This window comes from Pogona vitticeps, chromosome 4 (assembly GCF_051106095.1).
Source record: "Pogona vitticeps strain Pit_001003342236 chromosome 4, PviZW2.1, whole genome shotgun sequence".
NCBI classification, from domain to species: domain Eukaryota; kingdom Metazoa; phylum Chordata; class Lepidosauria; order Squamata; family Agamidae; genus Pogona; species Pogona vitticeps.
In genome coordinates, this window is record NC_135786.1 from 119,961,713 (window position 1) to 119,976,718 (window position 15,006).

The 15,006-nt window shown below is 43.6% G+C and overlaps 1 protein-coding gene across 5 annotated transcripts in view; it reads left to right on the forward strand.

The window, feature by feature from the left end:
* Positions 1 to 15,006, forward strand: part of ASTN1 (astrotactin 1) — a 448,149-nt gene that overhangs the window by 278,604 nt on the left and 154,539 nt on the right. For all 5 annotated transcript variants that reach the window (XM_078392393.1, XM_072998206.2, XM_078392391.1 and 2 more), the window contains one exon: positions 7,674 to 7,801. In XM_078392393.1, the coding sequence (XP_078248519.1) occupies positions 7,674 to 7,801 (128 nt within the window). The remainder of the gene's footprint in view (positions 1 to 7,673; positions 7,802 to 15,006) is intronic.

A 15,006-nucleotide genomic window follows, 5' to 3' on the forward strand; every position in this document is an offset into this window, starting at 1 on the left:
AACCGAATGACAGGAGTATGGGAAACCAACAAGAAGAACTGAAAGTCCTAGTTCAGGAGAGTGAATATGAATTGATAGGGATAACTGAACCTTGGTGGGATGATTCCCATGACTGGAACACAGCAATTGAAGGATATTCAGTAAAAGAAGAATTCATCAAAAATGGAGTTGCAGTGTTTATCAAAAATACATATCCCTGCACAGAAATTCAGGACAATAAGCTTGGTTGTCCCACTGAAAGCATATGGATTAATATAATTGGGGCAGAAAACAAAAGAAACATGATAGTTGGCTTCTTCTACTGACACCCATATCAAGAAGAAGATGCAGATGGAACTTTTGAAAAACAAATTACACCATCAGCATCATCACCGGTTACAGACTGCCTATCAGCCAGCATCTAAAAGATCCAGAACAGCCGATCCATATTCTTCGGGTCAGAGTGCGTTTGCAGCTCCGGTAGGCCGCTATTTCCTGGCCCAAGTGGATCAGGATCAATCATCCCGCTTGGCATCACCAGCAACTATTTACTCCACAGCCATCCAATGTGGTCCATCAACACATTTACTACCTCGACAACAACCTCCATTTTGTCTCCACTGAGATAGTTGCTCCAATATCGATGATCCTCAATATCAACCATTGATCAAGCCTCCATTTTGTCACCACCGAGAGACCGGCTCTGATATCAATGATCCTCAATATCAACCTTTGCCCATGGACGTTCCATTGACATCGTTGCCCATGGACAATCCTCAATACCGACTGATGTCCATGGACACAACTCCGACATTGACATCTCAACATCAACACCAATATTTTGAGGCACAGCCCCTCAACATCGATGTTGATCATCAATCCATGGAGTCTAGACACAATGTCGACCATTCTGAACAGACCGTAAACGCCGTCTTGCTGACTTCACCTGAGTCCGATTTAGCAGATGTCGACCCTCCATCTCCAGCAGAGGATTTTCAAATTCATGCACAATTGATGGTGCGGATGGTCAAGTCCCTGCATCTTCAAATACATAGACCCACAACTGAACCTGTGGATCATCTCTACAATCCAATCTCCACAACTGCTCCGGTCCACATTTCCCTACGTAGCACTGCTGAACATTCCTGGACAAAACCAGCTTCATCCAACTCAGTGTCAAAGTGCATAGACAACCTTTATCGGGTCCATGATCTGGGAGCATTTTTTCTCCAAAAACAACCAGCCCCAAACCTGATCTTTGTCGAAGCTTCCCAATCTTAATCTCAACACCATCAAGTCCTCATACTGCCCAATAAAGACAGCAGGAGAACTGACTCGATGGGCAGATGGCTTTATTCTTCAGCTGCCTTTGCCATGAGAGTTGCTAACTACCAGGGATCCATGGGCACCTATCAGCGCTTCCTCTAGGACAATATGTCCACCTTCATTGAGGCACTTCCTGAGGACAAAAAGGTTCTAGCTCAAACATTCCAGCAAGAAGGACTTTCAGTTGCCAAATGACAAATGCTTTTGGCCAGATATACTCTAGACACCAAAGCTAAATCCATGGCTACCTCCTTCGCCTTTTGGTGTTTTTCCTGGTTGAGAACAGCTGGCATTGCTGAAGATGCAAGAGCATGCATTGAAGACCTCCCCTTTGATGGGACAGGTCTCTTTAATGCGGAGACAGGTGATATTTTGGAAAATGCCCAGAAAAAGAGATCAGTCACCAGACTTTGGGGAGTCTACCCCTCATACCAGCAACGTCCCCAGCAGACTCAATGGTGACTCCCCTACAACTCCTACCAGACGTTCCATCAGGAACCTCATAGGCAAACTTCTTATACACCCTACTTCAAACAACAACCTTACAGGGCCAAACCACGTCAACAAACTGTGACTAGGCACAATGATCACAAGACTAAGCATCATGTTTGACATCCAGCCGGCTGAGATCACAACAGATCATATCTCTACCGCTGCCCTCTGAAAACACTTACCTGCATGGGAAGCCATCACCACGGATGCTTGGGTCCTCTCCATCATCTGAAATGGGTACCACATTCAGTTCCATCAGCTCCCGCTGCCATCACACACTGTCACACCTCCATTGCAAACTCTGCAAGATGAAATACAAGCCCTACTTTGCAAGGATGTCATAGAACCAGTATATAAAATAGACAGAAGTTTTTCTCTCATTATTTCACCGTCCGCAAAGAAACCCAGAGGTCTCCGTCCCATCCTCGACCTCAGAGAGCTAAATCACTACATCATTACCACCAAATTCCATATGGTGACCCTCAAGTCCATCCTTCCCCTGCTCCGGAAGAATGACTGGTTCGCAGTCATAGATTTAACTGACACTTCCATGTATCCCTCCACCCCTCTCATAAGCATTACCTCCACTTTCAGCTCAGAACTCAAGCCTCCCAATTCAAGAGACTCCACTTTGGACTTGCACTAGCTCCCAGGGTCTTCACCAAATGCATGCCCCCTGTGGCAGCTTACCTCAGATTTCACAAGATCCTCATCTTTCCATACAACAACGACTGGCTCCTTGTAGCTTGCTCCTGTCACAAGGCACAACAAGCTATCCACTTTACACTGTCTCTTCTCCGCGATACAGTGGTGCCCCACATAGTGACATTAATCCGTTCCGGATTAATCGTCGTTATGCAGAAACATCGCTAAACGGATCAAAAAACCCCATAGGAACGCATTAAACTTAGTTTAATGCGTTCCTATGGGGCCCTAAACTCACCGTTCAGCGATGTTCCTCCATAGCGCCGCCATTTTCGCGCCCTCGGTAAGTGAGGGCAGGGCGCGAAAACACTTGCGGCGGCAATTTTGGGCGTCCGGCGGCCGTTTTGGAACCGCCGATCAGCTGCTGTAAAAACATCGCAATGCGAAGATTGGTAAGCGAAACGCTTACCGATCATCGCAATGTGAGTTTTTCCCTATCTAAACATCGCGACATCGCTATGCGGATTCGTCGTTAAACAGTGCACTCATTAAGCGAGGCACCACTGTATTGGCCTTGCTGTAAACATACAAAAGTCCAGGTTACAGCCCACAAGACTGTTCAATACATAGGGGCACTCATAGACTCTACTCATGCCCGAGCATTCCTTCCAGGAGACAAGCAATGCAACTTGACATCCCTGCTATGCACCTTCACCCCTCATGCGCTTATACCCGTACTAACAGTTCAATGTGTCTTAGGCACGACGGCATCAATGACATCTGTAGTACAGCATGTATGCCTCAAAAGGAGATCACTCCAGGCATGGTTCCTTTCTTTTTTCGACCCACTGACAGACCCTCCTCACACCCTATTATGGGTCACTCTGGAACTCACCACCCAACTTTCTTGGTGGCACTCTACCCAAAACCTTACAATGGGACGACCCTTCCAACAACCAAGTACTCAAATACAAGTCACTACTGACGCCAGCTTCACAGGCTGGGGCACTCACTGCAAATCCCTAAAAATTCATGCCTGTCAGAAAGAGAGAAATTGTTCCATATCAGTGAACTAGAGCTGTTAGTAGTGATAAAAGTGTGTAAGGCTTTCAGAGACCATCTTGCAGGCAAGATGGTGCAAATTGCCACTGACAACACTACAGCAATGTATTATATTCTCAAACAAGGCAACACTCATTCTCCAAGCCTCCTGTATCTTGCAGTTGACCTCTGGGAATGGTGTCTGTCACATCATATCTACCTCACAGCAATACACATAGCCGGCGAAGACAACAATCTGGCAGATCTCAGTCACAAGGAATCCCAAACTCACAAATGGGAACTAGACCACTCTGTCTTTCTCCTTCTCTGTAATTTCGTTGTATGGGTATACTGTGTATATACTTACAATGACAAGAAATTATTATTATTATTATTATTATTATTATTATTATTATTATTATTATTATTATTATTATTATTATTATTATTATTATTATTATTATTATTATTATTATTATTATTAATTGCTGGGGCACATCCACCATTGACCTCTTTGCCTCCCTGACAAATCAGAAGTGCAAACGTTGCCGTGCAGGAGTCAGCAAGCACTCACGTGGAGACGCATTTGTAGGCTATGGCCCAGGAGCCTTACTTACCCGTTTCCATCATTTCCTCTTCTCTTCAAAGTAGTAGTCTGGCTTTAAGAAGACAAACCCAATGCTATCTTGATTAGCTCCATGGTGGCCGCAACAACCTTGGTTCCTGGTTCTCCACAGTCTGTCATCAGACATCCATCACCTGCCCTGTCTGCCTCACCTGCTCATGCAGAACAAGGCTCAAATTCTTCACCCGGAGCTCCCTACTCTGCACCTGGCAGCATGGAGGATTTTATCTCCCTGATGAATGTCTTCTGTCAGGCAAAGAAACCCTCAACTAGGAGAGTTTATCTGTATAAATCGAAGAAATTCCAATCCTTTACTGAAGCCTTTACAATGCCTTCAGTCAATCCCCCTCTCTCCACCATCTTCCGTTTTCTGCTTCATCTTAAAACCAAGGGCCTCTCTCTTTTTTCCTTGAGGGTTTATCTTGCTGCAGTTGTTTCCTATCAACTACCAAACTTCCCCAGCAGCTCAGTTCTTCAGACACCCTACTCTGAAGTGTTTCCTGAAGGTTTTATCTTACATGTATCCAGATGAAAGCCCACCTTCTCCTCAATGGTCTTTAACAGTAGTCCTACAGCAACTTACCAAGGCCCTATTTGAGCCTTTAGCTTCAGTTGATCTTTGTCTACGTACCTTTAAGACAGCATTTCTTGTTGCTATCACATCTGCTTATTGTGCCAGTAAACCTGCAGCTTTGCATTATGATTATCCTTATCTCCAGTTTTATCTGGATAAGGTCAAGTTGTTCGTAGATATTTCCTTTCTCCTTACCTTTCTACTTACCTTTAAGATAGCATTTCTCGTTGCTATTGCGAGCAAACACGGGTCCAAAAACACGTGTAAGCCTGGACAGAGAGCAAGCAGGAGTTTGCACATGCTAAAATGGGCTGAATGAGTCCAAATTCAGCTAGCCAAGATACAACACTCCTTCTCACAGGTCTGCCCACATAAGAACACCCTTGTACTCTCAGATATTATTATGAAAAGGTCAAGTGGGCTTTGTAGTCCTTAGACTTAACTTGCACCACTGACAGGACTCTAAGTAAGTTAGGCCGAGGCAGCACTCTCAGATGACCCTATGACAAGTGTACTGTTCAGAAAACCAATTGAGTTTTATAATCTTTATTTTATTAAAGAATAAGCATGTTACTAGGTATCAAAGCCAAATTAAACCAAAACAAATAAACTAGCATTGTGCTGGTTAGTTACACAGATGTAGTGAGGCAAAGAAAACATGAAAAATAGAAAAGTGTTCAAAAACCTTACAAAAACACAAAAAGCCATTAAAAAGAATAAAAACAGTTCCAGTCCAGGAAATCATTAGTAAAAACAAAATAAACCAAGTAGGTTATAAAAAGGCTATAGTCCTCAGTGATCCTGTAGAACAAGAATCCTGTACTAAAAAGAAAGATTCAGTAAAAGTCCCATTATCCTTAGAAAAGTCAAATCCAGTAAATGTACCATAGTCCTTACAAAATTACAAGAGCATAGTCCATATGGAGTATTCCAAGAAAAGAAGTCCCTAAAGAATATTCCATAGAACAGTCCATAGAAAATAGTCCATGCATAGTCCTTAGGGAAAAATCCCATAAGTCCATAGGTAATCCAGTATAGTAAAGGTTAGTCCCATGTGTCACGAATGACTGAAGGATCGGTCTTGAAAGACAATGTCCATAGGCAAAAAGTTCCTTTTTCAAGAGTAACTGGCAAGGGCTCATCGCACCTTCCCACGATGTCATCCAATCAGAGTTCGTTACTAGGCAAACAGTCCTGTTGCACCACATGACTTCTTTCTCATACGCACCAGATGTTATTTGGGTTACGGTGGTTTATCAAAGAGTCACAACAATTCCCATCTATCTAATCACACCGAGTCCTTTCTCAGGCTCTCAGAATAACATTCTCTCTGCTCGCCTAGAAAACAACCTGTCAGCATAGCATAGATACTTTAAACAAAGAAACAAGATGGAACCTCTCTGGCTCATTTCTTAATTACAAAACCCATATGCCTTAAAAGATTTTAACTCAAAATCCCATCTCATCACAGCTATCACATCTGCTCATCGTGCCAGTAAACCTGCAGCTTTGCATTATGATTACCCTTATCTCCGGTTTTATCCAGATAAGGTCAAGTTGGGGCATTCTATGGCACTGCCCTTATTTGGGATCCAGATGTAGACTGATCTTTTCCAATCCTCTGGCCACTGCTGAGTTTTCCAAACTCGCTGGCATATTGAGTGTAGCACCTTAACAGCATCATTTTAAGATTTTAAATAATTGATATCATCAACAATACCTATTATTAATAATCGAGTTCCTACTTCATCCACTCTCAACTGCCACTTCCCACCCAAATTCCCAAAACTTTCCAAACTCTCAATCTGCTCAACTCTCTATCTCCTCCTGCTGAGTCTCTTATATCTCATGACTCCACCCCTCCAGCACACCCATTGGTCTATGCAGATAGCCTATGAATATTCATGTCCTAGGCAGAAGCCACAGGGCCACATAATATATTTCTTATATTTTCAATGGCTGAAGGGATGTGCATGTACGGACATGCTCCCACCTGCCTGCACTCCTGCCCACCTGCACACACACCACTCTCCCTCCCTTCCTCCTGCCCTTCCATCTGCCCACCTAACGGCAATCCCACGTCTGCTTGCCCACCCACCCATATGCACGCACACCCACATGCACACACACAAACACTCTTGCCCACCTGCATGCACAGGCCAGATTAAAAGGCAAGGTGGGCTGGATGTGGCCCACGGGCCATCCTTTGGAGACCCCTGCTTTAAAGGAAGGTTTTTTTAAGAAGCCTGGGTAGGAGCTGGTCACATACACATACAGAAAATGAGCAGGATCTGTTCGTGATCATCCCAGAGTTCAGGACACACAACAATCGGCTCAAGTTACAGGAAGCCAGACTTCAGCTGAATATCAGGGAAAATGTCCTAATTTTTAGAGCAGTAGGGCAATGGAATCAATTACCTCAAGAGGTGGTGATTGCTCCAACACTGGAGTCATTCAAGAGAAATTTAGATATCCACCTTGCATATATCCTTTGATTTGTATTCCTGCATTTAGGAGGGGATTAGACTAGATGGCCTTGTAGGGCTCTTCCAACTTCATTATTCTATGATTCTTTGATCTTCAATTGAAGAAGGGGTTGGACTTCATGGCCTTTCCAATTCTATGATTCTATGACTCCACCCTCATACAGCTTCCTAGAGGCTAGACTAATTATATTTTTATAGTACACTTCCCATAATTCCTCAGCCAAGAGGTTCATAGGCTGTGTAGTTCTCGAGACTGAATCCCAAAAGGTGCCTTTTCTGAACTCTAATCAAATGCTACAGCCATAAAGTATGCTACAGCCATAAAGTATGCCCTGGGAACCATGGGCATTTTGCACTTCTATGACTTGATGGCTTCTTTGACACTGATTATATTGTCTATACTCCTTTAGAGAGGAGTCCACCTTAACCCCTCAAGGTTTTTGAATGGATGTTTTTGGTTTCACAGATATATGAACAGCCTCTCTGTTTCCTTCTTTTTCTACAGGCGGAATAACTTTGCTCGTGGTTTGGAACAACAGCTCCCAGATGGACTAGTGTTGGCCACTGTTCCTCTAGAGAACCAGTGCCAAGAGGAACTTTCTGAGCCAACCCCTGATCCAGATTTTCTGACTGGTGAGTGATCCCAGCCTGAGTCTCCTCCTGTCCTTCTGATCTCTTATCTCCGATAAGAGCGACACAGTTGCAGATGTAACATCATTTGACCTCTCAAATCGCACAAAGGCTGAAATCCTATAGCTTAGCATTATAAGTCACAACTAGAGTAGGCCCATTCAATCTGTGGGGATTTGGTGAACCAACTCCTTAGTAGTATGCCATTGATTCAAATAGGCCTGCTCTAGTTGTTATAGTTTACACTAAACAAAAGGACTTCACCCATTGTTTATATTAGCTATGCTGAGGGTGGTGGGGGTTAAAAAGCAGCCAATAAATTTAACATATGGTAGGAACAACACCAACAGTAATATGAAACATTTGATTATAATGCCTTTTCATAGTGAGGAAACTTTTTCTTAAGGGGGGGTAATCTGGATAAATATTAGTGATGTGTAACTATGGCATGGTTTAGTTGGGCAGAAGAGAGAGAAGTTCTGTGTTTGCTGAAAAATTGAATGAAATGCAGATCACTAAAGAAAAAGAACTTTTAAAAGATAATAGTTTTATCCTTTATCTCAGGATTTTCCTTCCTTGGTTCTCTTGGCTGGTAGAGTACATTTTTAGAAAAATGAATAAAAGGAATTTTTATTCACCAAAATAAGCAGATAAAGCATTACTCTGAAAGCACATGAGGGAGCAGGAAGCGCTGAGTAAGGAAGTCCTCCGTATGTGCCATAATCACTTTAGGGAGAAAAATCACTTTAATATGCTCAGCAGCTGAATATGCTGAAGTGAACGTGATTGGGGAAAAAAACATAGTCTTCTTTGTTCTCAAGGATGTAGCAGAGGGGGCTTAACTATAGAAATGTTGCTCTTTTTAGGAGAGGGACCATTGGATGACTGCATGGAAATTTGTTGCTTACTACAGTAATGCTCAGGATAATACCTCACAAGTCATCCTTGGTCCTAAAGAAGGGTTCAAGAAATTCTTTTTTAAAAAATACAGATCCCAGAATCCCCTGCTCAGTATCCCCTGGTCAGAATCCCCTGCTCAGGGGATTCTACATTCTGGAAGAGAAAAATATATTGTTCTTTCGATGGTTTCTTTTGGACAATGCACAGTCACAAACACACAGCTTGGACCTCAAATCTTTGCCAATAATGAATTGATGAAAAAAATCAGAAAAGGACATGTGATTTTCAAAACAATACAAATGCAGTCGCTCCTCAAATACCTTGAAAACAATGATGTAATAACTAGCACCCAACTTGGATTTGAGAAGAACGAATGCTGCCAGACTAATTTTATCTCAGTTTTAGATTGGGTAGCCTCCCTGGTAGATGGTGGGAATGCTATAGATGTAATGTATCTTGATTTCAGCAAAGACCTTGACAAAGTGCCTCATGATATTCTGATTAACTAACTAACTAACTAACTAACTAACTAACTAACTAACTAACTAACTAACTAACTAACTAACTAACTAACTAACTAACTAACTAACTAACTAACTAACTAACTAACTGTGGGCTGGATAGAACAAGTATCAAGTGGATGCACAGTTGGTTACACAATCATGCTCAGAAAGTGGTTATAAATGGCTCCTTCTCAAACTGGGAGAAGGTAACAAGTGGGGTACCCCAGGGATCATTCCTGGACCCAGTGCTTTTCAAGATTTTGATGAATGACTTGAATGAGGGAGTGCAGGGAATACTTATCCAATTTTTGGATGACTCACAATTTCAAGGTAGTAGAAGACAGGAGTAAAATTCAAAAAGATCTTGATAGGCTTGAGCACTGGGTTGAAAATAACTGAATGAAATTTAATAGGGATAATTGTGAAGTTCTACACGGGGGGGGGGGACCAAATGCACAGTTATAAGATGTGGGATATTTGGCTCAGTCATACTACGAATGAGAAGGATCTTGGAATTGTTGTAGATCAAATCCTGAATATGAACCAGCAGTGCAATGTGGTTGCAAAAAAGGGCAAATGTGACTTTAGGATGTCTTAACAGAAGTATAGTCTCCAAATTCCATGATGTACTAGTTCCCTATTTGTAAAGTAATCACCACACCAAGATTCTCAGAGAATAATTCATATGATACATTATGGGCTGCCCCTGCACAAAAGAAATCTCATGGTATAGTATATAGTAGTGGTTTCCAATCTTGGGTCTCCAAATGTTCTCGGACTACAACTCCCAGAAATCCTGGCCAGACTAGCAAGTGGTGAGGACTTTGGGAAGTTGTTTTAGTCGAAGAACTAAGGTTGGGAACCACTGATATAGAAGACACTTGCATGACAAATGGGTATGTGTGTGTACCTAGTTTAGAGTTGTAAGCATGGGCAGAAAGATGTAATGAAAGTTGGAGTGGGGGCAGCACAGGAGGAGGAAGCCAGCAGAGAGCTGGAGGGTGCCTGGATGTTAGAGTCATAGATGAAATACTGCCTGTAGCTCACCATGCTGCAGAATGGAGAAAGCAAACCTTTGTTAGGTTCAACACCCAAGATTCTAGGAGATGTAATAAAAATGTAACTTGTCCTAGCTCTGCTTTGTTACTGATTGCAATAACATTTAAAAACTGTATATTTCTGTAGCATAGCAACTTGTGATTTGCCAAGGACCTCAGATCATTGACTGACACTTATTTGGTGCCACTTTCTTTTCCCTTCTCCCATTCTATTTTAGTTGGAGATCCTTCTTTTTATAGAGAGCATGAAGAGTAGTGAACCAGCCTTCATGATATTTTATTGCCCTCCCAACCCCGGAATAAAGACGCAAGACAAAATAGTATGGGTTAAAACACAGGCCACACTTTATTGATTGTAATTCAAATTTGCTATCCTTTGGCAAAGGGAGGCCTGCTGTAGTGCGGAAACAGGTAAATCACAGAGGTCTCCAAATACCACTTAATCAACAAATAGGTGAGTCCCCAGCCCCGGGTTCTCGTGGTCTTGAAGACAGCAAGAACCCGGCTGGCTGTAATTTGCCCACCCCCGAACCTCGAGCCATCTTTATTTGATGAATGTTGGTACAGCCCGTCTTTTCCCCCAAATACTGTAATTGTATGATCCACAGCGCTGGGAAGTCCAATGGGCTGTTAGCTTACCTGATTTGCAGTGAGACTCACCAGAAAAAATGTTTTTTTTTTCTGCACTACCCGCCACAGCATAGGGACTAGCTCAGCTAATCCCATGCCCTCCATCGAGCCGCTCAAGCTCAACAAGCAGGCCCCCCTTGATGTCTTCCAGGAAGACATCCAAACCCAAATCGGACAGATGGACTCCATCATTTCGAAAAAACTCAGGCCTATACAGTCAGATCCTCTGGTGACCAATCACCAATCCAAGGCCACAGCTGACTGCTCTGCAGACCTCATGGTTAACACCCTTGTGTGCCGTATTAACATTGAGGAAAAACCTGGCGTCTCTCCACACCAATCGAGGTATGATCGTGAACCACACAATACGCATGGCCGGGTGCTTGGCCTTCAACCATTTCAGGTTGTGTATAACATCCAGGATCAGCGCCTTTCCAGGATGCCTGGCCAAATCATTGCCGCCAAGGTGTACCACCAACACATCTGGTGTAGACTGGCCAAAGGCCACCACCCTGCAAAGCTGGCTCCACAGCATGCCGCGCATCCCGTTACATGCAACGTGTGGTCTGGCTCCAAGACCCAGATTGCTCCCCCATGGGGATGCAGCCGCATAACACTCTGCCCAGTATACATAGCTGTGGCCGATAATCACAATGTGCCTCTGTCTCTCTGACCCTATGGGACCTGTGAAGATATAACAAGAACAGGCCCCTGCCTAGACGTCAGGGAGTGTTCTTATATATCTGCGGTAACTGGATGAAGATCACTGACCCAAACACTTGATTTCCTGCAAGGTATAACCCAGTGAGGCTGCACCAGTTCTGAAGGAGTGTGAGCCAAAACTCATACCTTGGACCTACCCTTGTTGTTGTTGTTGTTGTTTAGTCATTTAGTCATGTCCAACTCTTCGTGACCCAATGGACCAGAGCACTCCAGGCCCTCCTGTCTTCCACTGCCTCCCGGAGTTGGGTTAAATTCATATTGGTTGCTTCGATGACACTATCCAATCATGTCATACTCTGTCGTCCCCTTCTCCTCTTGTCTTCACACTTTCCCAACATCAAGGTCTTTTCCAAGGAGTCCTCTCTTCTCATGAGATGGCCAAAGTGTTGGAGCCTCAGCTTCAGGATCTGTCCTTTCAATGAGCACTGAGGCTTGATTTCCTTTAGAATGGATAGGTTTGTTCTCCTTGCAGTCCAGGGGACTCTCAAGAGCCTTCTCCAACAACACAATTCAAAAGCATCAATTCTTCGGCGATCAGCATTCTTTATGGTTCAGCTCTCACTTCCGTACATCACTACAGGAAAAACCATAGCTTTGACTTTGTGGACCTTTGTCGGCAAGGTGATGTCTCTGCTTTTTAAGATGCTGTCTGGGTTTCTCATCACTTTTCTCCAAAGAAGCAGGAATCTTTTAATTTTGTGGCTGCTGTCCCCATCTGCAGTGATCATGGAGCCCAAGAAAGTAAACTCTGTCACTGCCGCCATATCTTCCCCTTCTATTTGCCAGGAGGTGATGGGGCCAGAGGCCATGATCTTAGTTTTTTGGATGTTTAGCTTCAGACCATTTTTACACTCTCCCTTTTCACTCTCATTAAGAGGTTCTTTAATTTCTCCTCACTTTCTGTCATCAGAATGGTATCATCTGCATATCTGAGATTGCTGATATTTCTTCCAGAAATCTTAATTTCAACTTGGTATTTATCCAGTCCAGCCTTTCGCATCATGTATTCTCCATGTAAGTCAAATAAGCAGGGGGACAATACACAGCCTTGTCATACTCCTTTCCCAATTTTGAACCAATCAATTGTTCCACATCCAGTTCTAACTGTTGCTTCCTGTGACACATATAGATTTCTCAAGAGATGGATAAGGTGGTCAGGCACTCCCATTTCTTTAAGAACTTGCCATAGTTTGCTGTGGTCCACACCGTCAAAGGCTTTTGCATAGTCAATGAAGCAGAAGTAGATGTTTTTCTGGAACTCTCTGGCTTTCTCCATAATCCAGTGCATATTAGCAATTTGGTCTCTAGTTCCTTTGCCCCTTTGAAATCCAGCTTGTACTTCTGGGAGTTCTCAGTCCACATACTGCTGAAGCATACCTTGGAGGATTTTGAGCATAACCTTGGTAGCGTGGGAAATGAGTGCAATTGTATGGTATTTGGAGCATTTTTTTGGCACTGCCCTTCTTTCGGTTTGGGATGTAGACTGATCTTTTCCAATCCTCTGGCCACTGTTGAGTTTTCCAAACTTGCTGGCATATTGAATGTAGCACTTTAACAGTGTCATCGTTTAAGATTTTAAATAGTTCCACTGGGATGCCATCACCTCCACTGGCCTTGTTGTTAGACAAGCTTTTCTAAAGCCCACTTGACTTCACTCTCCAGGATGTCTGGCTCAAGGTCAGCAACCACACTATCTGGGTTGTCCGGGATATCCAAATCTTTCTGATATAATTCCTCTGTGTATTCTTGCCACCTCTTCTTGATGTCTTCTGCTCCTGTGAGGTCCCTACCATTTTTGTCCTTTATCATGTTCATCTTTGCACAAAATGTTCCTTTAATTTCTCCAATTTTCCTGAACAGATCTCTGGTTTTTCCTTTTCTATTATTTTCCTCTATTTCTTTGCATTGTTCCTACCCTACCCTCGCCGTCGTTGTCATTTAGTCGTGTCCGACTCTTCATGACCCCATGGACCAGAGCACGCCAAGCCCTCCTGTCTTCCACTGCCTCCCAGAGTTGTGTCAATTTCATGTTGGTTGCTTCGCAGACACTGTCCAGCCATCTCATCCTCTGTCGTCCCCTTCTCCTCTTGCCGTCACACTTTCCCAACATCAGGGTCTTTTCCAGGGAGTCTTCTCTTCTCATGAGATGGCCAAAGTACTGGAGCCTCAGCTTCAGGATCTCTACCCTACCCTGCCTAATGCTAAATCCCCCAGTTTCCAAAACTGATATTTCACCACCAGTATGCTGAAGAAAATCAGCAGGGTCCTCTCCCCTAACCTTCAAATATGCCTGTGAGGCTTTCACAAGGCAGATGTTATTCATGCTGCACTGCCCTAGGGTGATTTGGGTACCCTTGCCTAGCTGATTGGCCTTGGATCACCGAATAAGAATTTGCACCTTCCCTTCTTCAACACCCTGCCATTGCAGGGCTAGCCTAGACTTGTCTTTCTTTCCAGAGATGCATCTGCCTCACTAATTCTAAGAGCCCCAAAAAAGTCAATAATAATGCCACTTTAAATAGGACCCTTTCATAGCACACAAGAGCTCCCACTGCCTACAAATGAACTCTAATGACAGAGGCAATATGTGGGCCCTGGTATCTTTTGGACTCTACCGCTCAGCTATCCTATTTTCAAAACCTGGTACATACCAGGCATGCACTAGTATGTTAAACTGCAGTGCCCGTAATGTAAACGCCCTGACTGATGTCATTACCTGTTCTGAATGTGATGTAAGGTTGTTTATAATGTAAACAACCACCTGATTGTTACACCAGAATCATACTACTGAATTTGACTACTCTTCAGCCCATAGCCAAAGTGCTCCCACTATTGCGAAGAACTCCATGAATGTCAAATCCCGGGTAATGCTGTTCTGATGCTACTCATTGGGTCACATGCCGGCACACCACCTTCCTCTACAAGGGGGTGCTGATAAGTATTGAGCCTTTCCCAGAAAACATTGAGCTAGGAAGCTGTAACTGCCATACATATTTGCCCAGCAAGTCAATGCACTTGCGACATCTGTCCTGCAGCTTCTTAGGTAAAGGTTCCCCTTCACATTTAGTCCAGTCATGTCCGTTTCTGGGGCGCAGTGTGATATGGGTTTAGTCATCAATCCAGTCCTCCACAGGTCCACCTTCAAAGCTGCTATGAACAAAGAGAAGTGGGGGGGGGGGCTATGGATTTAATTAGTAATGATTGAGGCCTAGAATTGCATCAAGTCCACTCACGCCTAACCACTACTCAAAGGCCCAGGCCGAGTCCCCGCTGCCCAATCCAGCGGCCTGCACTGAGACCCCAAGCCTACAATTGTATAAATGTTATATATATTATTTGATTATTCTCCTCTCCCTTTAAAAAAAAATTAAGCCCCGTTCATGCTTGATCACGG